This window comes from Centroberyx gerrardi, chromosome 3 (assembly GCF_048128805.1).
Source record: "Centroberyx gerrardi isolate f3 chromosome 3, fCenGer3.hap1.cur.20231027, whole genome shotgun sequence".
In the NCBI taxonomy this organism is placed as follows: domain Eukaryota; kingdom Metazoa; phylum Chordata; class Actinopteri; order Beryciformes; family Berycidae; genus Centroberyx; species Centroberyx gerrardi.
In genome coordinates, this window is record NC_135999.1 from 22267900 (window position 1) to 22294770 (window position 26871).

At 38.3% G+C, this 26871-nt stretch overlaps 3 protein-coding genes across 4 annotated transcripts; all 3 read right to left on the minus strand.

Annotated features, from left to right (window-relative positions):
• Positions 1-220: 220 nt before the first annotated feature.
• On the minus strand, positions 221-5434 carry LOC139910688 (prostaglandin reductase 1-like). The gene is made up of 9 exons (XM_071898066.2): positions 5271-5434; positions 4938-4983; positions 3887-3946; positions 3436-3603; positions 3157-3274; positions 2451-2606; positions 1804-1909; positions 1433-1551; positions 221-975 (listed from the first exon to the last, which is right to left on the minus strand). The coding sequence occupies exons 1-9, from the start codon at positions 5374-5376 to the stop codon at positions 865-867; spliced, it is 990 nt and encodes a 329-aa protein (XP_071754167.1). The 5' UTR covers positions 5377-5434; the 3' UTR covers positions 221-864.
• A 3646-nt stretch (positions 5435-9080) lies between these two features.
• On the minus strand, positions 9081-12423 carry LOC144538492 (uncharacterized). Its single transcript, XM_078282655.1, has 4 exons — positions 12403-12423; positions 10415-10570; positions 10047-10145; positions 9081-9939 (listed from the first exon to the last, which is right to left on the minus strand). The coding sequence occupies exons 2-4, from the start codon at positions 10518-10520 to the stop codon at positions 9116-9118; spliced, it is 1029 nt and encodes a 342-aa protein (XP_078138781.1). The 5' UTR covers positions 10521-10570; positions 12403-12423; the 3' UTR covers positions 9081-9115.
• Positions 12424-14637: 2214 nt separating this feature from the next.
• On the minus strand, positions 14638-19840 carry LOC139910681 (uncharacterized). 2 transcript variants are annotated; one of them, XM_071898058.2, is made up of 7 exons: positions 19704-19840; positions 18580-18732; positions 18262-18360; positions 17355-18149; positions 16466-16608; positions 16230-16339; positions 14638-16076 (listed from the first exon to the last, which is right to left on the minus strand). In XM_071898058.2, exons 2-7 carry the CDS (start codon positions 18656-18658, stop codon positions 15941-15943), a joined length of 1362 nt encoding a protein of 453 aa, XP_071754159.2. In that variant the 5' UTR covers positions 18659-18732; positions 19704-19840; the 3' UTR covers positions 14638-15940. The 2 variants fall into 2 exon arrangements, with proteins under 2 accessions (XP_071754159.2, XP_078138779.1); XM_078282653.1 differs by having other exon boundaries at positions 18580-18757; positions 19704-19837.
• Positions 19841-26871: the final 7031 nt, after the last annotated feature.

The following is a 26871-nucleotide window of genomic DNA, read 5'->3' on the forward strand; positions in this document are numbered from 1 at the left end:
CATAAATAAAATGCGCTGAAAACTACTTCCATTCAAGGAAAGCAATACAAACAATGATACTGATTGGTTGTTTACATTATGTGAATGAATTTGGTCTCATAATTGCAGAAAAGTCACTTTTCAAACTAACCCTAACACATTTCATGAACATGTTCAGTTGCCCCAATGATTAAAACTTTATGCATTTGACCCATTAAAGATAATTAAAAGAGACTAAGAATAAAAGAAAAGAAAAAATCAATTTATTTTTAAAAAGCAGTATGGGTGGGTAAAGCAGACATCCAAGTCATCAGATTTTAAGTATAAATTCCCCACCAAACAATCAGCCATGCACAATAAGAAATGTTTTACTTCACAGAAAGTTTACAGTTAGCAAAATGCACATATAATTTCAGGTAGGTTGAAGATGACACAGAATAAGCTTGTAAAATTGATAAGGCTGATACGGTTGTGAAGGCTCTCCACAATGGTTGATGAACTCTTCAATGTGATGACTGTTCTCAGTTTAGGTTAAGTTTTAACTTAACAACATATGTTGGTCAATGGAAATATATCAGACTGTCTGTTTGCATGTCCATCTGCTTGTCTGTGTGGAATACATATCTGACTACGTTGTCAACTGATATACTGTATATTGATAGTGATATTTATTTTTATTCATGCACCTCAGGTCTCCTGCATATACTCCTAAATTAACTGAAGTACCATACATATGAAGTATGATGACATTTGTGCCTCACAGAATCCACATTTTCTGCAACATATCTAAAGTCTTTCATAATCATCAAAATCATAAAAAACATTTACTGAAATGGAAGTAATTTTACTATAAAACACATTTATTAGTTCATCTTTGCATTGTCTTCAGACCTTGACTACAGCCTTGCCGGTGTTGTCTCCGCTCAGCATGCCGATGAAGGCAGCAGGCATGTTGGAGAAGCCTTCAGTGACATGCTCAGTCCTGCTCAGTTTACCCTGAGAGAAAATACACATAGACACAAACTTTGACTCAGAAAACAGGTAAAAACAAAAACCCAAAATGTCATAATGTTCTCAAAAACTTTTCATGCATGCATCCACATCACATCTTAATGAAGGACGGATACAGGAAATTAGAATTATGAGTCTCCATGTGATATTTTGGTAAAAAAAAATTTTTTAAAAAAAGCCAGTCATATAATCCAGCTCTTTACAGTATATGGTGCTGAAATAAGATTTTTGAAAATGTGTGTAAAAAAAGTGGGTAAAAACTTAGCTTTGCTTGACAGGATATCAAAACTTATTGTCTTAATACAGTATGTGAAAACTACTCTGAACACAGATGGTACCTTATAATTCTGAATTCATGATCTATTATGTTTTTGAGTTGGTGTGAATTCCTAACTAAACCCTTACTGGGCCAAACTTTTCTACATGACCAGTCCAACCATACCTCCTTGACCCAGGCCATCAGTCTCTTTAGGGCCTCCTGGTTTTTGTGTTCCCAACGTCCGGCCAGGAAGCCTTCCATGCGCAGCTGCTTGGAGATTATATGGGACTGCATATATGGACCTGATGAGTTATCATATTACACGATTAAATTAACCAACGATATACAGTTTCTGATAGACATTAACAATCAGCTCTATGACAGTAAACGTGGCCAAATATACTCTATATGATTATTATCATATTGTATATGATTATCTGGCAAAGCATGCATGGCCAGTCCTGTGGTATATTTTGATTTATGAGAAAATGACTGAACACATATTGTGTGAAAGTATTTATCAAGTGTGTGAGGCTGTGACTTTTTTATTCTACCTTTCTGAGGAGCCATGTCATTGTACGTGGAGATGCACCCACACACAGCAATACGGCCAAACTGCTTCATCAGGGGCATCACAACACTGGAGAACTCGCCACCTACCTGTGTGTGTGTGTGGGTGTGTGTGTGTGTGTGTGTGTGTGGGAGGGGGGGGGGGGGGGGGGGGCAAGAGGGGAACAAGCACTGCTTTATTTTACAGCCCACACACCTTGGACTTGCTCCATAAGTACAGGGAAGAAGCACCGCTAACATTTGTTTTGTCCCCCATAATTACATTATGTGGTGATTACGAAAATAGTTACAACATAACTACCTTATAGATCTCTCATAATTACAAAAATGTTATTCCTTCATCCCCGGACTTCTTGTTTTGTTAACCTGTAACTACAGAATTATTATTTTATTAGTACCCCATAATTACAAACTAGTTACCCCGTAATTAGCGGGATGTAAAATAAAGTATAATTTTACAACCTTTTGGCAGCTGGTACCAAATATGTACAAGTTGATAGGACTAACATCAGGTGAACAAAAATATAAAGATTTGGTTAAACAATATGTTTTTTCTCTCTCTCTCTCTCTCTCTCTCTCTCTCTCTCTCTCTCTCTCTCTCTCTCTCTCTCTCACTCATTCTCTCACTCACATTATCAAAGTAGCAGTCATAACCGTCGGGTGCGGACTTTCTGAGGGTTTGCTCCAATGAGGAGACTGTCTTGTAATTGAAGGCGTGGTCAAAGCCCAGGTCCTTCAGATAGGCCACCTTAGCATCCGTCCCCGCACAACCCACAACAGTACAACCCTGGGCAAATGTGACAGAGAGACTATATTTAGATATTTAGTGGACACTTTCATCCAACATTCCTTATGACATCATGAGTTTTGTTTTTCCATCGGTGGCCCAAGTGGGAAAATAACCCCTAAACGTGGCAGTGTTAGTGCCAACTTCAAGTTCATTTATTTATATAGCCCTTTATCACAAGCATGTCTCAAAGGACTTTACAGAGAATATTCTGGCAGCAGCAGCGCCAAGGTCTATGCGTTGAGCCATAGTCATTATCTTTGAGTTTGTGATATACTCATTCTATCTCGTTCGTATACTATCCTTGCTTTTATCTGCTTTTGTGTCCTTTGTTTTCTGTAAAACATTTTTTGTTAAAAGCAATCATAATCATCCCTAAATCACAGCCCATCTAGAATACTGTATATATACCGTATACACTCAATTAATCAAAGCCAAATCAAAGATTCAGTCCATGATTAACAAAAACAGCTTCATAGCCACCCAAGCCACTTGGTCAACTTTGCTAGACAGTATTGGATCATAAAAAGTGTGGTTGAGTGCACTATGCCTTCAGTTTGGCGATCGGTCCGACCACTGACCCCACGGCTCCAGCTGCACCATTGACCAGCAGAGTCTCTCCTTTCTTTATCTCACACACATCCTCCAGACCATACAGAGCCGTCAGACTGAAAGAGAGAGAGAGACAGAGAGAGAGAGAGAGAGAGAGTCTTAACTTAAAATCTTAACCGCCTTTGTTGAACCCACCATTGATCCATCCATCCACCTGTCCATCGGCATCCATCCATCTCTCCACCCATCCACAAACTTGCGCCTCCCTTCATCTTACCCAGGCATGCCGATGGTCCCAAGGGCCAGTGAGAGAGGGACGTCTTGGGGCCAGTCAAGCGGCAGAGGGGTCAGTCCAGTCCCGTCACACATATAGTGGCTTCTCCAGCCACACGGGGCCACTACATGACTCCCCACTGGGAAACTGGGGTTACAACTCTGGATTACCCTTGGAAGGCGGGGGAGGCACAGGGGTGACGGAGAAATAGAAAGAGGCGTGGAGTGCAGATTGGGTAAATACAGAGAAGGTAATAGGTGGCAGAGGGGAAGGGAGGGAGGAAGGGAGGGAGGGAAGGAGAGGATAGGACAGTAAGTGACTGACTGACTGACTGCATGAATGACTGCATGAACGACTGAATATGAGAGTGCGCATTTGTATGTGTGTGCATGTGTGAAAGTGAACAGGAGTGTGCATCATAGATATTGTTGGAGTATTTTTGAGTGCAAGATACTTGGCAACTTGAGCTCCTATCAGCACATCTCCTTCCTTCATCCTCATACTGCTGTAAGGCCTACGGGAGGGAACAAATAGTTGATCTATTATCCAACATACTGATAACTGATCATTAAAATGGATGTGCAAATGTGAATGTTGCCAACATAAGAATGCTTATGTCTCGAGGGATTTTCCACCTTTGTAGTATTGTCTGATTTGTTCTGTGAGAGAAGTTTCCGAGCAATGTCTCATTATACACTGAACCACTCCTCATAAAATAAACCTGTTGTTAGAGAGAGAGACTGATAACTATACATAGTATTTCTGTACAAATCATAGGAGGGGAGGAGCCACAACCACAGATTAGATAAGGCCTGGACTGGATATTGCAAAACATTTTTCCCTCCTTCATACAATAGTACACAGAAAGACAGGCATGCTTGCAGGCAGGCAGACAGACACACCCGCAAACAGACGGGCAGTCAGCTGACAAACTTAAATCAAATCACTCACAGTTTGACAAATTCAAGGTAGCATGCACTGTAAAACTTGAAAAGTTTGGAAGCGCAAGTTGTCAAACATAAACTGTAAAATTACAGTTTAGAGATAGAATTATCACATTTTTGTTTGAAAAATATGGGCAAGTGTGTTACCAGGGAAAGAAAGACAAACTGTAAAATTACAGTTTCTATTCAAACTGTTTACCATAATTTTACAGCTTGTTGTCAATTTACATTCTTAATACATTGTTTGAATCTACAAAAAAATATAATTTCAACAGTTAATGTAACATTACAGCAGTAACAACCTGTAATGGAAAGAACATATCAACTGTAATTTTGTTTTGGATGCTTTTTTGATAATGTACTCTACCATTCTGGATTGTAATTTTACAGTTTATGTTTAGTAACCTGTGCTGCGAAGCTTGACTATTTTTTACTTTTTTGGGGGTTTGTTTGGCTGCAGTGGCCCCCTGAGATAACTTGGAACATTCCTAGTAATTTTCTGTTATTTAGACAAAGGCTGAGCGGGAGGAGTGTGTTATGTAGCATTATAAGTCTACAAACCTCATATATGGGTCCACACTCAGGAACACAGCTGCCAAGAGCACCTCTGGAAACACAAGGCAGCCACTGAAACTATACGCTGAAGTCACACCCACCACCATACTGCTTGACTACCACAGTAGGTTAGTAGGAAACAGAATTATTTCCTGACTCCAGTGTTATAATTTCACTATGAAAGCACTCCCTTCAGCAATCAAAACTGCTGCAAAATGACAAACAACACTGTCATGGTCATGTCAAAACCTTCTGAAAAAGAGTCATGGGTTTTAACTATGAAGATAGCTTCCATGGTCATTTTGATACATTAATTGATAGGTGATCGTTAATACTGACCTCCATGTTTGGGTTCAGGCAGCTGCTCATCCTTTAGTTCAAAATCACTAAGTTTAGGGAAACCCACAAAGTGTCGCTGGAGAGTCCAGACCTGTGCTACAACCATGGTTCTCTGTTGTTAATAACTGAAAAAAACAGAGAGAGTTAGCAAGTGGTGAGAGAGAAAAATCATAGGCAGAAAGGGAAAAGAGAAGGAAAAAACTGTTGAGGGTCATGTGGTGTAGTTTGCACACTGCATGTACACGTAAGAGCATGGGTGGGCGTGCTCTATGGGCGAGCTGATGTTGCAACTACTGTGTGTGTGTGTGTGTGTGTGTGTGTGTGTAACAACATGAAGTCTTGTTAGTTTTAACACAGTATACAGGGCACATTGAAATGTCAGAAATATATATTGTAGTAAATTTATATTTATTATAGGTGCAATACATTTAAATACATGTTTAAATATTTACAATAGGCCTACATATTCACCATGTGTGGGTATTACTGAAAAGTTTTGCAAATTCCTACAGTAATAATAGCAGCAGTGCAGCAGTGCAGCAGTGCAGCAGTGCAGCGGTCTCCTTGCATCTTTTCCATCAATCATCTTTTCCAAAAGTGTCACTCGTCAAAACACACGTCAACTGAGCAAAATTGGTGGTGACAGACTCAGTTCCCCCTTCAGCTTCAGAAACAGCAGATGTCCATAGGAGTAATGAAACACAATAATCTTGGACACATGGAGGCCTCTTGACTAGCTTCATGGGATCAAAAACGAATCATGTGATTTTCTGTCACAAGCAGTTTTTACTGTTTCTACTGCTTACTGTAGCAACAACTGACAATGTAAGGATGTTATAAAAATAACTTTCATTTTATTATGTTCTCCTGTTGGCTCTTATACAACGATGGTGAAGAAAGGTGGGGCATTTGATCTGAACAACTACCACTAGACTTTAACTTCAACTATAGGGTATTCCTCTGCAACATGCAAGAAAGCTAGTGTGCTCAGGGCGTGCCCACAGAGAAAAGCTCCTTGGATGGCGGAAAGCAATGACAGGGTGGGTGATGTCATCGTCTTAGGCAAACTCAGGGACGAGGGACATGTGCTTGCAAAAAGAAAAAGAACATCAAAGGTAGCCAATAAGAGGAAATCTGCAGTCGATTGACACTGGAGGTACAGCTGCAGTTGGAAGTTGTTCAAAATCAGTTAAGCACAGGGTTGGGGAAGCTTCCATATCCAAGAACCAGAACCAGACAGAAGAGACACGGAGAGGCCACATCAGGACTTTCATCTATATACGTATAATATGGGCAAAATTATGTGAATGAAAAGTACACATAGACATACTACAAAATAAAACAAAGTAATCAAAGTATTCACTTTATTTTTCAGTAATCAGTACTTTTTACTTTTTTATTTTACAAGCATCTGTAATCTGACTAGGCTATATATGTTTTTGCAATACCTGTGACACTGTAATGTATTATTTGTAATCAGTTACTTGCCTACCCTGTTTATACACATAAGACCCAACAGAACCCACATTAGTAAATCCTTGTGTGTGCAGTGATTCATCACACTAGTAGCACAAGAAATACAAGGTGAACTCTTTTATTTGTAATTTGTCATTCTAATGTTTTTGTAAATATGATTGAAGCACCTGAGCACAAGTAGGCTATTTGTAGATAGTTAAAGAGCAAGTCAATAGTAAAGAAAAGAAAATTCTGAACCAAGAGGTGATCTGATTTCTAGAATACCAGCAAGCCAGTCATTATTGCAAAATAATCCCAGTCAGAGTGATTCAAGTCCCTGATGCGTGGCGGGGCTTATTTTGCATTATTACTTGGCCTTGTTCAATACTCAATTCTGATTGGCCAATGAACGCATTCTGAGGTCTCTTATTTCTGAACAACAGACCACTGTTTCACATAAACTGTTTCAAATCGAATCATATCACTCCACAGTCAGGAAGCCTGGTCCATTTTGTTGGATTTACTAATGGTGCTTATTAGAAATAACAGACCTTAAACTGCCTTCACTGGCCAATCAGAATTGAGTATTTAACAAAACAATATAATAATTTGCACTAATGCACCAACAACTTATCATTCATTTTCTACAACAAAGACTACTTTTAAACTGAAATTGCCTTTGCTATGCCACTGCAAGTACAAAATAAGTGGAAAAAAAAAAAAAATCAATTAGATCGCAATTTGACTATAGCATAATAATGCAGCCATGCCACACAGCAATTTACAGTTAAGAAAAACATTGATTGGTTGGTTTATATATGGCCCAATATGGCGTTTTTTTTGTTTGTTTGCAAAACACTGTGTCATGTAATCTCATGTGGGATGGGCCATTAATTTGGCATGATACGAAAATAAAATGTCATTCATTCATTCATTCATTCATTCATATAGCATATGCATATTATATTTTTTGCTGGGGTCCATTCCCCCAGAATCAATTTCAGCCACACATATTGAGCACACTTGTTTAAGGCCATCAGTGCCCCTCCACTTTCTTCTCCACCTTCTTTTTTCGCCAAAATAGGTTCAGAAATGGGGGTGTGGCTGACAGCATTTCTGGGGCCTGGATCCAGGCAAATATATTCCCCATTTACCACCCAATGGAGATAAAGCTCTGACATTACATCATGATCATCAGTACCAGACACTGGCCAGCAAGGTTGGCCATAGCTTAGGTCACTCTATATAGGAAACCTACATCTCACAAATCCACTCTTGTTCTATTTTACAGTTCTCATCATTCCAGTCCCCTTTCCCTGTCGCACGATGCCAGAATTCCACACAGTCCTGGTTTCTCCCATCAAAGCTGTTGGGCTGGTCTTTGCCCCAGTACCTGCAGTACAGAGAGACATCCAAAAGGAGAATAAATGTTGTTTCCATGACTTTACCAATCCCTGGACGATTGAAAACAACAAAGAGGATATGAATTAATTAATAGTGGCAAGAAAAACAGTTGTTGTTGTTTTTTTCAATATCATGCAGAGGTATGAGTTCAGTCTCTTACGCTGTGGTCAGTGACGTCCCGTCCACCCACTTCCAATGTGCTTCTACTCCTTCGTCAGTTAAGCCAATCCAGACTTCTTTGTCAGCTCCATACAAACCATTGATGAATGACTTAGAGGGAAGAGAGAGAAAATTCAAAACATTATTGCAATGTTTTTCACGCAAATTTACGTGAACAAGCGCACAGCAACACATACTTGCACACATACATATAAATGCAAGCGCACACAGATAAACGCACCATTTCTTCTGGGCTGTTGATGATTGCCAGGTCTGCCCCTTTGCTTTGACAGTCCTGTCTGCTCTGGATCCAGGATTTACGGACAGTAGAAGTGAAGTAGCAGCTATTCTGAAACTTCTTCCAGCCAGGAAGACAAGTTTCTGCAAATTTAATATATACATTGATCAATAAGTAGATAGTGAGAACAAGTCAGTGCTCCCTGCCATCATTTTGGAGTATTTCCATTCTTTAAATAGTTTTTGATGGTTCCTCGTGGTCAAAAAGTGTATACCTTTATTGATTTGTTTTTCACCAAATGGAATTGTCAGCAAACATGACTTTTCACTTGTGCTGTGTGTTAAGAGTGGAGCAGAGCAGCCCACCTTTCTCAATAATACACCTTCCTTAATTGTTGAAAGAATAACATCCAAGGCCGGATTGCAATCCAAGCCTAACCTAGACAACGTTCTGAAAGGAGAGCTCTCAACTATTACAAAAGTATGCATTGCTTTTCCTTAACTGTTTCTAGAATTAATGCTGACTACAAAGATCCAAACTATGCTTTTTCCCAGACAAGGAACCATTTGGGTGAATTATGCTGAATTAATTATTTTATTTCTGTTTCCTTTTGCTTACCTCTCATCGTTGCATTCAGTCTCTCAACTTCCCTCTGTAACTGCTCTCTCTCTGCAGTCAGGTTGTCGCATCTCATCTTTAACTTGTCTCTCTCCGCAGTTGTGTTGTTGTAACTGATCTGTAGCTGGTCTCGTTGTTGAATCAAAGCAGCATAACTAGCCTGCAGCTGGTTTGTCCCTTTTTCAAGTAAGTTGTAACTGGCCTGTAAATTGTCTCTCTCCTTAGTCAGGTTGTTGTGACTGCTCTGTAACTTGTCTTTCTCACTGGTGGAGGAGTTGTGGCTGATCTGTAACTTCTCTACTTCCTTAATCATGGAGTTGTAACTAATCTGCAACTGCTCTCTTGATCTGGTCAGGTTGTTGTATCTGTTGTGTAAATTGTCCTTGTCTTTGGTCAGTGAGTTGTAATTGGTCTGTAACTCATTTGTCCGTTTGACCACTGAATTGTAACTTGTTTGTAACAAGTCTTTGGCTTTAGTCAAGGCATCGTTATTAGTCTGCAATTGGCCTTGACTGTTTTTTAGCTGGTCTTTCTCTTTTGTTAAAGCATTGTTACTGGTCCGTAAGTGGCTTTCACTAATTTTAAGATTGTTTCTTTCTTTTGTCAGAATATCGTTATTGGTCCGTAATTGGTCTCTCTGTCTAGTTAAGTAATCGGTATTGCTCTGTAACCGGGTTTGGATGCCTTGTAGTTCCCTTTTGTCTTTAAGCGTGGTCTTCAGGTTCTCCTGTATGTTGTCTTTCTCTTTAGTCATGGCATTGTAGCTGTTCTCTTGGTCTCTCTTTACATTGCGATCTGCAGAAGAAGTGAGATATTGATAAACGTGTCCTGGATTAATGATCTCATCTCAGGTAACTTCTAAAAAGATTAGAATATTTGACAAAATAGAAAGGTAGACTCACAGTGGACTCCCTGGCCTATGATCCCAGCCAGCAGGAGAACACACAACAGCCCCAGAAGGACTACAGTGGGCCTGAGAGGGCTCTTTCTCAACTCATGAACTGAATCACAGGAAGCAGTAGAAATGTAAAAAAAAGATGAAGTGATCTGAGGAAATTGTGGTTTTGTCAGCATGAGGGTAAATGTGGCTGACTAGGATATTGAACGGTTTCATTGCAAAATGCACCAAGTATATATGATTCTGTTGCTATTTTGAAGGTCCTGAAAAAGTATTGAATTGGCAAACAACTTAGACATTTCCACAGTGAGATTAACTTTAACAAAAGCATGGTGGCTATCTCCTTTTGGAATGAAGCACTCATTTTATTACCTGAATATTGAAACCTGCTGCCATCCGCTGTAAGGAGCTTATAGCCATTTCGACCGTCATCAATGTCCATGGTTGTCATCGTAGAGTCACTCTGTCTGGCAACCATCTCTGCATCTGCTTCATGGGTTTGACCTCATCAAAGTCTTATCAGAATTTCTGTAAACAAAAGATTTCACAGTCAGACTGAATTTTGGTAGCACTTTATAATAAGATTGTATTACCTAACATGAGTTAAACCTGCAATAAGCGATTTCAGACCCTATAACCAATCCTGAAACTAACATGTGCTACGTGGAGATTTTTTTGAGACGTAATTATATAAACAATTAGCCACACACGTGGGCCAGCTGTGTTGTTGTTTTCATCTCTTTTCTAAAGCTTGTTGTCAAACTCGGACTGAATCAGAGCTCCTCCCAGTCCATTCAGTAGCTTTTCATTTTAGTGACAAGTACCTTGTCTCCTCCCTCACTGTTTGAAAGTGGCGCTCTCCCCCTCCCATCCCTGAAAAACATTCTTGTAATGGCGGAATCGATGAAGCGAGCGAGTAAACTTGTTCAAGTAGTAAACTTGCTAAAGTTCTAAAACTGAGACAGATCAGTCATTGACCAGTATTAGTCATTGATCAGTATTTACAAATACATTTGTTAATTACTTAGTCAACATGAAAAAAAAAATTCATGCCTTAAAGGATAAGGCTGGTGTTTTTTAATGCATTGCTTACCGTCAACAAATCCTATGAAAATAGCAAAATCAACAATGCTATACTCTACTTCTGTTACTTTCTGACTTCCCACGTATCGTTTTTAGCCGTCAACCCGGAAGTCATTGGCTCCAATTGTAAGCTAAAAACCTTGAAATACAGCTCACAAAGACAAAGTTTCAATTTTAAAGGGGGGGTATCCTAGGATGTGGCAATTCTTAGTATTTATGGTGATTTTGGTTCTTGGAGGTGTGAAGTAATCACAGTAAAAAAAAAATGGAATCATGTTACTATGCTGTTTCCCCACAGTCACCAACTATAAAACATGTCCCCTTGTACAAGCCAGTCAGATTTTGCTCCAGTTTCTATGTAGACACTGGACTGTCTGAAATCGACCAATCAGTGCAAAGAGGAGGGCGGGCCTTCCAGAATGGCCAGCCAATCAGAGCAGTAGCTCATTAGCATATGAAGGTGCTTATGTAAAACAACCTATTTTCTTGTAGGCGGGAAACAAACACTGGGAAGTGAATAGCTAAAGATATAACTAAACGATTTTTACTGAAAAAAACTTAACAGATGTATTTTATAGACACCAGGTAATTATATAAAATTGCTGAAAAAGCAAATGATACCCCTCCTTTAAAAATCGCTAACTGTTACCACGAAAAGTCAGACTGTTGTAGTTATTACCAAATCAAATTCAAATGGGAACAAATGCTTCATTACGCTGGGGACTATTTTCGGTGCTACGGAACTACTTTCCTGAGATCGCAAATGTGTTTACAGCTTATTAAGTTGTTTGAGGAAAAAGTCGGCTGGCCCAGTGCATCGCGATGATGAAATATGCTGCCCAGAGCAACGGCATGGCTCTTTGAAGTGTTTTTAATCGTTTTTTTAATACAATGGAGTTCTATGGCTTCATTGGGCACCGGCTACATGGACGAGACTTGTTGGCAAAACAAAATCATTGCTGATTTTGTTATTTTCATAGGATTTGTTGACGGTAAGCAATGCATTAAAAAACACCAGCCTTATCCTTTAAGCATTTGTTCACCATCAATTAATGCATTAACTCGTTAGTTAATGCAACCTTATTATAAAGTGTTACCAAGTGTTACCAGAATATTTAAACGATCTAACTACACCCTCTTTCCTCTTACATCTCCTTTGAATTGCATCCCCCTCTCACTTATTTACCTCCTCTACTTGCCCCAGTATGTTCATGTCTTAAAGAAAGACAATAAAGAAAATAAGAAGTAGTGTAAGTTGAAAATAAAGTAAGTCTTACCTGGGCTAGATAATGACAAATACAGCAAAACAACTGGAAATAAAATGATACTCCTCTTGAGCAATCAAGAAAACCAATGCAGAAGCATTGGTTTTGTGTGTGTCATGTTACACCACCCTTGAATCCTTGTGATATTTTCTTTATACTTGTGGTCAGTGGGGCGGGAATTGAGGGTTGGTCAGGAGGTGGAGAGAGAGCCTGGGGCAGTCCAAGAGGCATACCTGCACCCATTTACCCTCTGTCTATGTACATTATTTGTCTGTTTCAGTAGATGCTGGTAGGAAAGCCGTTGTACTGATGGACGAGACTGCGTAGTATACAGATTTACTGACACACATATATACAGTATATCACATATATGACGCACATATACCTGTATACCTGAGCACTGAAGACCAGTGCTCCATGGCAACATCACTTTCACAATCAGTGGTTCAATGTGACATGAAAAATTATGAGGAAGTTCAGATTTCGCAGAACACAGAAATGCTGACCATGCTGTTTCAATAGTTCAGCGATCAACATGCTGTCTGAAACTTATCTGAATCAGGAGTCAGCTCAGTTACTTCAGTTCAGTTCCTCCAGTGAACTTAAAGTTTGCCTATTTTATGCTGTACTTAAAAGTTATGGAGTGGGCTTATAGTTCCACTGTGGTCATAATAAAAACAACTAGCATGTGTACTTTTGATACTAGATAAAGACTGTATGTCTTAATGATATGAGAGTGCTGTTTGATAAGGTCTAGTGGATTGGCAGTTTAGCATAGAAATTAGTGTGTATTGTACTTCTAATCTAAATATATGATGCACATCATGTATGTTGCTGTAAATTCACAGATCTGCTTTCTTTACATTCCTATATCCCTCTTATTGTTACATATACTGTATATATACGGTGTATATATATATATGTTTTTATTTTTATTTCTTTTTTTCTTTTTTTTTTTCTTCTTTTTTTTCTATTACTATTTTCTGCTGCAAGGACCCAATTTTCACAAGGGGATCATTAAGATTCAAGATTCAAGATTAGCTTAGTTGGTATGGCAATAAGTTTTATCTTATCTTATTCATTGAAGAGAGCAGGGTTTTTTTTCTTTCTTTTAGTCCTAGTAATTTTGGATGTGCAGATTATCATTTGTACAGATAGTAGATAAGAGCATCAAAGATTTCTTTAGATAAATTTAAGTATTTTTAGTCTATTGTTACTTACTCCATGTAGAATATATATTGGCAAAACTCAGTAAATTTAGGGTTTCAAACAATATACTTAACATACCTATTTTGAACCCAATTCCAACTTAATGGAGTCAACATAGCCTTGTACAATTTAATGTTCTCTCTTCTCTCTTAAAGGGCTGCATTTGATTTCCCCAAACGTGGTATCACCATGATAATCCATGATCCATGATGTTTTACCATGATCTCATGTTTTACCATAGTTGCTGGCTGGATTTCTGGCATTCTATGATACATTTGTGATATATACGTATATGCAATGTGTTCATCCAAATGGGGAAAAGTCAGACATTTTACTGTTGTTCTCACCCTGATTGTTAGTCTGATGTAAGCTACTGAATTATCTTTTCTAGTTCCATTTCCCTCAACCACCATATATGTAAGCTTAAAGGGTTTGGATCTTAAGCCTGTCAAGAGAAGTTACCATGGGAAAAACTACTTAGTATGATAGACTATATTTCTAAATATGCTAAAGTATATTTATCAAAAGTGTGTTCAACCTTTACTAGTTTGAATAAGTAATTATATGAAGGTTGAAAATATTTTATTTTACATCACCAACATGTTTCGGCATTATGCCTTCTTCACGGTGTCATGACACCCTGTTGGTGATGTAAAATAAATATTTTCATATGGAGAGAAGTGTGCACCAAAGTAAAAAAAAATAGTATATTTTTCCATACTTAAAGTAGGCTACTGTATATTTTTAGTATATAAAGTGCGTTAAAAGTTTGTTTGAGTATATTTCTACCCATATGTACTTTTCAAAGAGTATACTGGCAGTTTAATTTTGGTATTTTTATGTACTTTAATGTACTAATTTAAAGTACAGATTTAGTATGAGTCATTAATATGCTGCAATTGTAGTCTAAGTACACTTATAAAAAGTATATTGAAATAGTTACCTCACTTAAGCTGTACTTTAGTATACTTTTTAAAAGTGTACTATTTTGGTAGCCAAAAGTAGTATAAGCAATAAGCAAACTCAGTTGACTGCTGTTGATTATGCTTTTATTTTACATGCACGGGAGAAAGGTCATCACCCTAGCAGTGAAATGATTCTTCACAGTGGACACTGGATACCTACTGGTATTTATGCTTTGCTCTGGGAGGAGCTAAGTAGTAAGAAGTGGAAACTTACATACAGTGACACCTACAGGCCTATAGTGGCACACAGTTTATATTCACAATTCCTCCACATTAGCCAGCAGCAGCTACTCAACAATTGTTTGTCCACTTTATTATCTCCTTATTAGCTGATTTTCCATGCCATTTACTAATAAATGCCAAAAATTTTCAAAATCTTTACTTTCTTGTATCTTCACTGGAAATCAATGTATTTTCAATGGTTACCTCATGTCATACCACTAGGCAGAATAAAAATTCCAAGCAATACCATCACATATTTTTGAACAATTACGCTCCTCCGCCCCTCTTTCAAGAACTGATATCACATTGGTTTACACTGTCGAATGAACCCTCCCCACGTTATGTCCTGGCCCAATATCCTGTTTCAACAGGAAACACATCAAGAGAGCAAGATGCTCTCAAAAATGTTGTTTCATTGTGACTTTAAAATGGGTACAACCGCCACAGTTGCTATGTCACTCCCTGCCTGGGAATCCATTAATGAGAGTGCCATTGTGCCCTTTGTCATTGGATCATCCTCAACCAATCACAGTAGCAAATGAGTGTGACATAATCTGACACTTTCCTCACCTGGGTAGACTGATCTGTAAAAAATTATTTATTTGTTAAAAATGCCACAGTTAGTTGATAGTTTCCTTATTTCAGTGTATCCCATACAGAACGATAGCTCCAATATCTACTAATGTGAAACTGGGATCAGGTGCTAACAGGTATAAACTGTACAGAATGTATTTTTGAAAATCTCAGTACAATGCTAATATGATAATTAGCCTCTCTAAACCCATCTGCTCTAGCACCAGCAGGGCCAACTGGTAAATTAAACTTTTTCCAAATCCAAGTTCCAAAGTTACTCATCACAACAAAATACATTTTAGTTCTCAATGTCAACAACGCTTTAGGTTTGTGTGTAATTTGGTCAAATACAACTTTGGAACGGAAGCTATCTGCTCCTCTGAAACGAAGATGTTTGCTTCAGTTGCCCTTATTTTGCCATTAACGCCAATACACTGAGAGCAGATCCTATGTGCGATTTTTTTCCCTAACACGCTTCACAGTTGTATTTGTTCGACCCTGAAACTGAGGTTGAATAAGATCTCTGACCTACCATACACTGACCAGAAAGGTTGGCTATAAGGCCATTCTATATAGGAAATCTACATCTCGCAGATCCATTTTTCGTCTTTGTCACATGACTCATCGTTCCAAACCCCGTTCCCTGTTTGACGACGCCAGAATTCCGCACAGTCCTGGTGTCCATTCCAGCTGTTGGGCTGGTCGCTGCCCCAGTACCTGCAGTACAGAGAGACATTCAAAAGGAGATTAATTGTTGTTTCCATGACTTTACCATTCCCTGGATGACTGAAATCATGAATGGTGGCAAGACAAATCGTTCTAGGTTTGTTTTTTTTAATATCATGCAGAGATATGAGTTCAGTCTCTTACGCTGTGGTCAGTGACGTCCCGTCCACCCACTTCCAATCTCCTTCTACTCTTTCGTCATTCAAGCCAATCCAGATTTCGTCCCCATCTCCATACAAACCATTGATGAATGACTGAGAGAGATAACATGATGAAGAGAGATAACATTCAAAACATCAAGCAAATTTACGTGAACAAGCGCGCAGCAACACATACTTGCACACATACATATAAATGCAAGCGCACACAGATAAACGCACCATTTCTTCTGGGCTGTTGATGATTGCCAGGTCTGCCCCTTTGCTTTGACAGTCCTGTCTGCTCTGGGTCCAGGATTTACGGGCCATAGAAGGGAAGTAGCAGCTATTCTGAAACTTCTTCCAGCCAGGAAGACAGGTCTTTTCTGTAAATTTAATATATACATCAATCGATAAGTAGATAGTGAGAACAAGTCAGTGCTCCCTACCATCCTTTTGGAGTATTACAATTTTTTAACTCATTTTTGATGGTTGACTGATTAGTTTTTCACAAAACGGCATTGTCAGCAAAGTGACATTTCACTTTTGCTCCGCATGCTAAGAGTGGAGCAGAGCAGCCCACCTTTCTCAGTAATACACCTTCCCACTGAGCACTAGACATGATTTCAATGTTGTGTCTATGCTTTAGCTCTCGTATATAGCCCAGGTTTAGATCAAGCAGTAAATACATTATTAAATATTTAACACATAAACAGCTGTAGCTGAATATCAAAAATATGTACCAAAGAAGTCTATGTACAAGATAACGCTTGGTTTTCGTCATAAAGATGGAGTCATAGCCGTCTATGAAACTTTCACTTTGAACCACTACATGTAGCCAAATTGTAGCCTAAACATTAATCACCATTAAGACCTCCCAACACAAAATTGCTCAGTGTGTTCCTTCTTTGTTGAAAGAATAGTAATGATGAGGGATATAAATAATGAACATCCAAGGACAGATTGCAATCCAAGCCTAACCTAGACAATGTTCTGAAAGCAGAGCTCTCAACTATTACAAAAGTACACATCTACACTATTGACATTCCTAACTGTTGGATAGACATCCAAACTATGCTTTTATGCTGAATATGCTGAATTCATTCTTGTATTTCTGTTTCCTTTTGCTTACCTCTCATCGTTGCATTCAGTCTCTCAACTTCCCTCTGTAACTGCTCTCTCTCTGCAGTCAGGTTGTCGTATCTCATCTTTAACTTGTCTCTCTCCGCAGTTGTGTTGTTGTAACTGATCTGTAGCTGGTCTCGTTGTTGAATCAAAGCAGCATAACTAGCCTGCAGCTGGTTTGTCCCTTTTTCAAGTAAGTTGTAACTGGCCTGTAAATTGTCTCTCTCCTTAGTCAGGTTGTTGTGACTGCTCTGTAACTTGTCTTTCTCACTGGTGGAGGAGTTGTGGCTGATCTGTAACTTCTCTACTTCCTTAATCATGGAGTTGTAACTAATCTGCAACTGCTCTCTTGATCTGGTCAGGTTGTTGTATCTATTGTGTAAATTGTCCTTGTCTTTGGTCAGTGAGTTGTAATTGGTCTGTAACTCATTTGTCCGTTTGACCACTGAATTGTAACTTGTTTGTAACAAGTCTTTGGCTTTAGTCAAGGCATTGTTATTAGTCTGCAATTGGCCTTGACTGTTTTTTAGCTGGTCTTTCTCTTTTGTTAAAGCATTGTTACTGGTCCGTAACTGGCTTTCACTAATTTTAAGATCGTTTCTTTCTTTTGTCAGAATATCGTTATTGGTCCGTAATTGGTCTCTCTGTCTAGTTAAGTAATCGGTTTTGCTCTGTAACCGGGTTTGGATGCCTTGTAGTTCCCTTTTGTCTTTAAGCGTGGTCTTCAGGTTCTCCTGTATGTTGTCTTTCTCTTTAGTCATGGCATTGTAGCTGTTCTCTTGGTCTCTCTCTACTTTGCGATCTGCAGAAGAGGTGAGATATTGATAAACGTGTCCTGGATCAATGATCTCATCTCAGGTAACTTCTAAAAAACATTAGAATATTTGACAAAGAAAATAAAAAGGTAGACTCACAGTGGACTCCCTGGCCTATGATCCCAGCCAGCAGGAGAACACACAGCAGCCCCAGACAGACTACAGCGGGCCTGAGAGGGCTCTTTCTCAACTCATGAACTGAATCACAGGAAGGAGTAGAAATGTAAAAAATGATGAAGTGATCTGAGGAACTTGTGGGTTTGTCAACATGAGGATGAATGTGGCTGACTAAGATATTTAACGATTTCACTGCAAAATGCTATACAGACAAACAACTTAGACATTTCCACAGTGAGATTAAATTTAACAAAAGCATGGTGGCTATCTCCTTTTGGAATGAAGCTCTCATTTTTTTACCTGAATATTGAAACCTGCTGCCATTCGCTGTAAGGAGCTTATAGCCATTTTGACTGTCATCAATGTCCATGGTTGTCATCGTAGAGTCACTCTTGCTGGCAACTATCTCTGCATCTGCTTCATGGGTTTGACCTCATCAAAGTCTTACCAGACCTAGTGTAAACAAAATATTTCACTTCTGAAATGGAGTCAGACAGAATTTTGGTAACACTTTATAATAAGGTTGTATTAACTAACATGAGTTAATGTATTTACTAAGTGCTTAACTAAGGAATGAATACATGCTAACTAAGTAATTAACAAATGCATTTGTAAATGCAGTAATCAAACTGGACCAACTTGATGCATCATTGCCAGAGTTAAGTAATGTTTCACATGAACTTGTAAGCCATTGGTAAGGCATAAAGAGCTGTCACTTTACAGTAGGTAATGTGAAATGGGTTATTTAAGAGTTAACAAATCACCAGGAAACTGTTAATAGAGGATGGAGATCTTTTGAAAGGAGTTGTAATTACAGTTTTGGGCATGCTTTGTTAATTTTAGTAAATGGTTTATTAATGGAAGAGGAAGTTCTAAAACTGAGACAGATCAGTCATCGAGTTTAACTACAGTATTTAATGCATTTGTTACTTAGTTAACATGAAATACATATTCATGCCTTAAGCATTTGTTCACCAATTAATGCATTAACTCTTGTTAGTTAATACAACTTTATTATAGTGTTACCAGAATTTTTAAACAATCCAACTACAGCTTCTCTCCTCTTACATCTCCTTTGAATTGCATCCGCCTCTCACTTATTTACCTCCTCTACTTGCCCCAGTATGCTCATGTCTTAAAGAAAGACAATAAAGAAAATAAGAAAATAAATCCTTCCTACCTGTTCTCCTCAGCTCTTATTATTTTACCTAACACTTTCACCATCACAGGAACATTTTATTACATCTAGGTGTAGAGACAGGGTGCTGACCCTTTCAATCCTTCCTGTTGATTGCTTACAAAAGTTGATAGAAATTTATTTGGCTTGTAGTGTGTTACTCATCATACATTTTCCTGCATAAGGATGCCAGATAAAGCCCTAAAGTATACTGTGAATGTAAGTTGAAAAATAAAGTAAGTCTTACCTGGGCTTGCTAGAGATAATAACAAATACAGCAAAACAACTGGAAATAAAATGGTAATCCTCTTGAGCAATCCCAAGAAACAGTTAATCATGGATGTTTCAATGATTCGACCTCTGGAAGAGTTCAGCCTGCAGAAGTATTGGTTTTGTGTGTCATGTTATACCACCCTTGAATCCTTGTGATATATTCTTTATACTTGTGGCCAGTGGGGCGGGAATTGGGGGTTGGTCAGGAGGCGGAGAGAGAGCCAGGGGCAGTCCAAGAGGCATACCTGCACCCATTTACCTCGATATTGTGTGTTTCAGTAGATGCTGGTAGGAAAGCTGTTGCACTGACGGACGAGTGCGTCAGTAAACCTGATCGCGGCTCTCCATGGCACATGGTTGCCCACCCCTGCCGTGAGCTGAAGATTGATCTCAACACCAGAGGTGTGTAATTATATCTCCGAAATAAGTTTCGAAGATATTATGGATTCATCCTCCCGCGTCCGCTGCCGATCCTTCGTGTGAACACGATAACTTGAACAGTTTTTATAAGAATCTTTTCAAATTTGGTATGGACATTGATGACCTCTAGAGGAAGAACTGTATTGATTTTGATATGTTTATGATTATAATAACTATTATTAATTAACTGATTAAATTAATCTCCATGCTATTTGGACCCATATCTCACCAGTGGTGCATTATATTAGATTGAAATTTGTCAAGAGAATTGTTCAGGCAATTATGGAGATTTGTATGAAGTTTGCACTTTCTGTGATTATTATTAATAAATTAATTAATACATTTTTGTACTGTTACTTTTTTTTATTATTATTGTTTTTCTATTTGGGCTCAATTGCCCGTGAGATGGTAAATGCTAGAGCCATGAAACTTTGCACCACGGTCTAGTATGGCTTCAATTAGACCCACAAGAAATATGACCCACATCGGCCTGATGGTAGACGCTATAATCAAAGATCAAAAATAAAAAAGTTTAAAGGGCTGTATCTCTCAAACCGTTTGTCCGATGTACATGAAACTTGGTACACATGTCCACCTAACCATACTCTACAAATTTGCCATAAGGACCCTCAAGATTCGCTTGAAAATTTTTGAGATATTTTAAATTATTTGAAAAACACATTTTTAACATCTCCTACACCGTTTGACCGTTTACCACCAAAATCAGTCAGTAGCATCTATGGTCCTACGCTCTTTAAATTTTGTTGATAGATTGTTGATATCTATTGTAGTTTTGAAGATATTAACTCTTAAATTTGTTAAGGAGGTGTGGCCTATAAGCTAAATTGTTAGAACTTTGTGATAGATGGTCCAATCATCATGAAACTTAAACAACATGTTCACATATAATGAATGAACATGTACACATGCTCTAGGACCATGTCCTAGTCAAAATCTGAAGTTTGGTCATCGTAAGTCAAAGTGGGCATGGCCTTTGACATTTTGGCTTATACTCAAAGAGAATTTCACCAATCGCTATGAAACTTGGTAATCATGTTCCAACCCTTATGTGGAACATGCACACCAATTTCCATACAGATCCGACCAGATTTTGCCCAACAGTGTACAGTGTACAGCTAAACACATAAAGCCAATACGAAGTTGGATATTGACACCTTTTAACTTGCTATTACATTCTTTAGTATCAGAACTTGATAACTTGGGGCCTGATGGCTCAACAGCCTAATATGACAAAACTGACAGTAATGTTAATGCAAACTTCCACGTTTCAGCTCTGGCTGCTGTGCTGGCATGAACCCAGCCATCGCCGCTAGGCTGTTGAGCCATCCGGCCTCAAGTTATCAAGTTCTGATACTGAAGAATGTAATAGCAAGTTAAAGGGTGTCAATCCAATTTGGAATTGGCTTTACTGTGTTTAGCTGTACACTCAAAATGCTGCTGTTGGGCAAAATCTGGTCGGATCTGTATGGAAATTGGTGTGCATGTTCCACATGAAGGTTGGAACATGATTACCAAGTTTCATAACGATTGGTGAAATTCTGTTTGAGTTATAAGCCAAAATGTCATAGGCTAAGCCCACTTTCACTAATGACGACCAAACTCAGATTTTGACAAGACATGGCCTAGAGCAGTGGTTCTCAAAGTGGGGTCCGGGGACCCCCAGGGGTCCGTGGCACTCTGCCAGGGGGTCCGTGAAAAGTTTTCAGATTCATTCATTTAAATTATCATGATATAAAAAAAAGTTTTTTTTTTATTTATTTATTTTTTACAAAAGGTTTCATAGTTCAACGTTCTACGTTCTACGTTCTAAGTTCTACGTTCTAATCTAACAAATCTATAAATTTATAAGCCAAGCACGTCACCCGTTACCGTGGAAACAACAATAACTGGTACGTCAGTCAGAGAGCGCCTCCGGCTGCTAGCATGCTACGAAGATGGACAGATTTTTAAAACGACCGGTTACGGCTACAAATGAAGTAAATGAAAAACAAAAAACAAAAGTAAGGAAATACGATGAGGAGTATCTCCAGTATGGATTTACTGAAGTGGAAGGGAGGCCGAAATGTCTTATATGCCTGCAGTGTCTTGCCAATGAGGCGATGAAGCCTGCCAAATTGAAGAGACACCTCGAGACCAAGCATCCAGATTATATAAAAAAAGGCCGGTCTTTTTTTGAGAGGAAGGGCGAGGACTACCGCCAGCAACGGATGGTGACAAAGTTGTGGTTTGGGATTGTAGCAATGTTGCAGATGTTTTGCAATCTACTTGATACATATGTTGCAATGCAGGCATGTGTTCAGTTGTTATAGCCTGCATTTATTTTATGATTAGACTTTTATCAATCATTACGTATGAACTAAGAGTGAAACACTTTTATCTTGATGTGTGTGTGTGTGTGTGTGTGTGTGTGTGTGTGTGTGTGTGTGTGTGTGTGTATGTTCTGAAATGCACTTCAAATTAACACTTTTCTCTTGATTTCCCTTTGATATTTTGTTTAGGTACAGTGTTACTTGCAGCTAATTGATTGATTGTTTTATGGGTATTCTGTGTTGAGATGGTGCAAATATTTTTAATAAATATCTAATATCTTTCTAATACATTTCTCTTGTGTTGTTCTTTCACATAACTAAGACTATAGAAGTGTAAAAAATAGGCTACGTCAGATTATTCCAAGGGACATACATGTCAAGTCAAGTCAATTTTTATTTATATAGCCCAAAATCACAAATCAGAATGAGGGGGTCCCCGGTATATTCTCTATCTTGTAAGGGGTCCTTGGCTGAAAAACAATTGAGAACCTCTGGCCTAGAGCATGTGTACCGAATTTCGTGCATTTGCACCTATTGGATTAGGAGATACAGTTTTCTGGCCTTTGTGGTGCCCCCTATTGGTCAATATTTTAATGGCTTTGCACACATGTTCATTCATTATATGTGAAAATGTTTTCCAAGTTTCATGATGATTGGACCATCTATCACAAAGTTATCACAATTTAGCTTATAGGCCACACCTCCTTGTTGTGAGTTAATATCTTCAAAACTATAGTAGATATCAACAATCTATAGATAAAATTTAAAGAGCGTAGGACCATAAATGCTATACTGACCGATTTTGGTGGTAATCGGTCAAACGGTGTAGGAGGAGATGATAATATGTCAAACATTTTCAAGCGAACCTTGAGGGTCCTTCCACAAACGGTGTGGGAGATACAGCCCTTTAAACTTTTTAGATTTTGACCTTTAATTATAGCGCCACAGTCGGGCTGATGGGGGTCACATTTCTTGTGGGTCTAATTGAAGCCATACTAGACCATGGTGCAAAGTTTCATGGCTCTAGCATTTACCATCTCTCGGGAAATTGAGCCCAAAGAGAAAAATAATAATAATAAAATAAAGTAACAGTATAAAAATTAATTTAGTAATTTATTAATAATAATCACAGATGTATTTGTATGAAGTGCAAACTTCATACAAATCTCCATAATTGCCTGAACAATTCTCTTGACAAATTGAAATCCAATATAATGCACCATTGGTGAGATATGGGTCCAAATAGCATGGAGATTAATTTAATCAGTTAATTAATAATAGTTATTATAATCATAAACGGTAACACTTTACAATAAGGGTACATTAGTTAAGGGTTAGTTAATGCTTAATAAGCATTAACTAACCCTTAACTAACAGTTAACTAATGTGTCTGGTAATCATTTACTAATGGTGTTCATGTTAACTAAGGTATTAATTTATACATGATTTAATAATCATCTTTATAAACTATTAAATAATGTATAAATTAATACCTTAATTAACATGAACACCATTTTGGGGATATAATAATGTGAGTAATGTAAAGAGACTGGCAATGTCACTTTCGCAATCAGTGGTTCAATGTGACATGAAAAATTATGAGGAAGTTTAGATTTCACAGAACACACAGAAATGCTGAATATGCTGTTTCAGTCAACATAGCCTTATACTATTTAATGTTCCTTATTCTCTCTTAAAAGGCTGCACTTGGGGCTCCCCGGTGACTCACAGAGTAGAGCGCGTACCGCATAAGGCTCAGTCCTTCCCGCAGCGACCCGGGTTCGAATCTGGCCCGTGGTCATTTGCTGCATGTCCTCCCCATACCTTCCTGTCTCTCTCTCACACTGTCTCTATCAAAAATAAAACATTAAAAAAAAAAAAAAAGGCTGCACTTGATTTCTCAAACATGCTAGCACCATGATCCATGATGTTTAACTGTAGTTGCTGGCTGGATTTCCTGCATTCTATGATACATTTGTGATATCAAGCTTTAAATAGGAACACCCCCCCGTCCCGGTGAATATTAACTTTTTGTAACTTGTTTGTACAATGTCAGTATGTTTTTGTCTCTGTACCACTGTACAATGTCAATGTGTTTTTGGGTTTCTGTTTATTGATTGTGTGTGTTTTTTCTGTTATTTTGTATCATGTCTTTGAACTGTTTTCGTGTGTGCATCAACTGTGAAAAGAATTTCCTCTCTGAGGACAATAAACTAACTAACTAACTTAACTATATACATGCAATGTGTTCATGCGAATGGGGAACAGGCAGACATTTTACCGTTGTTCTTACCCAGATTGTTAGTCTGATGTAAGCACTTTTCATGCTACTGAATTATCTTTTCTAGTTCCACTTCCCTCAACCACCATATATGTAAGCTTAACAGGTTTGGATCTTAAGCCTGTCAAGAGAAGTTACCATGGGAAAAACTACATAGTATGATTCTCACAGAAACAGGTCTGGTCCAAGGCTTTGCAGGCTTTGGTTTTCTTCTTATCTGTTCAACATTCACTATCTCTACAGGTAACTTTTCCTCCTCACCAGCCTTACTTACACATGTGTGGGCAACCATGTTCCATGGAGGGCTGAGAGTATGCAGGTTTTCATTCCAACCAAACACTATACCAGGTCATTTCACTGATGAGCACATCTTCATGTAGTAAAAAAAATGTAAGTTTGTTGTTGTTGTTGTATGTTTGCACGGTCTATGGCAGTAATTTTTGTTGGCAGGTGAGCTTTGTTCATCTTCCACCTGAATGCGCGCTGTGATGACAGAAGTTACCATGACACGAAATGCGACAGTTGGTCCAAATCACAAGCGGTCTGTTGATTTGGCCATTTCATGCGGAAAAGTTGCGGCAATTTTGCAAAACTGCAAGCTCTTGCAAATATTGCGGAGATTTCTTGAATTTGCATTAATTATTGCGATCGCAAAATCACAATTTCCTGGAGGGACTGAATAATGAATGAATTAATAGTTATAGAATTAGAACTACTGTGGCAAAAGTGAGGAGTATGAAGTTGCTTTTGTATCTTTATTTTGAAAGTGAAAAAAAAAGTGAAAGAGAAAAACGGTCTGAAAGTAGCAACTGAAAACAAAAGTTTGATAGTTTGATGTTCAGTTTTTGATTTTTCTACTTTTCACTCACAATGTCAATTTTTCATTAATTCAAATATTTTTTTATTGACTCACATCTTTTTTCAGTCATTCAAATGTTTTTGGCTTCATTTTTGTGGGTATTGTGTACAAGAGAAGGGTGTGGTGAGGGAGCGCTATGGTAGGTGAATGACAGCTTTATCACATCACTTCTCCAGCACTCGAGATGGCTGAATGTGTTGCTGATTTATTGGAAACTTTGCAAACACACTCTTGAACATGCCATTATGTTGAGAGCTTGTACACTGACATGAGGCTAATTTTATGCCTACATTTCATTATTTATATTTCTTCCTTGTTAGCAAGTATGTTAGCTAGTGTGTTAGCTGTTCTTGTAGCTGGTCTTAGGTTACTTTACAATAATGAATGAATGAATAAATGAATAAATGCTCTGGCTTTTTTTGGTGTGAAGCAACTCATGGACCTGTACTACAACTAGGAGTCGCCAAAATCAACAATATTCAAATCCAACACATAGGTGCTTCTATAACCCAAGTGACAAACCCGCACCCACACTCCACCCTTTAACATTTAGATTAGGTGGCTGGTGATGGTGCTGACTGATTTTCCTGCAGATTTATGACGGCAGAGCCTGATGTCCTCTGTAGTCACCATTTGTAGGTTAGTACATCATTCTTTTGACATCTGCATTGAATGCTCACCTTGGATTACGACACCAAGGACTGCAACATCAAATCCTGTCTATTGATAAATGCTTGTATAAGTATATTTTCTTAAATCTTAGAGCAGCAGTAGTGGTGAACAAGGCTTACAGTAAACCAGCCCCAAAGTATATCATGTGTGAGTTTGTGCCAAGCAGATGACTGATGATGAAAGCACACAGCTATACAATATTGACAGTAGGCCTATATGTGCAGAGTGATGTGTACAGTACTGTATAACCCACTGTCCACATTATGTATTGCACTGTCCCTTTGTGCTGTATGTAATGTCATGTTACCTGTGTTGTATCTGTGTCAGTATGCACTGTGGGACTGTGAATTGTCAATATGTCTCAGCACCAATATCACCAAGACAAAATTCTGTACATTATCTACACTACACTGCACTTCTTTTCAACATGTACCAAGTATGTGCTTATCATTGTAAACACAAACTTAATCCACTGGAACACTCAATCCCATGAAATCTGATAGCTTTTTCATTGCATTGGCTCAAAAACTCATAGCATGAGCAATTAAGAAATGTATTCTAATTTTAAATCTTTGCTTTT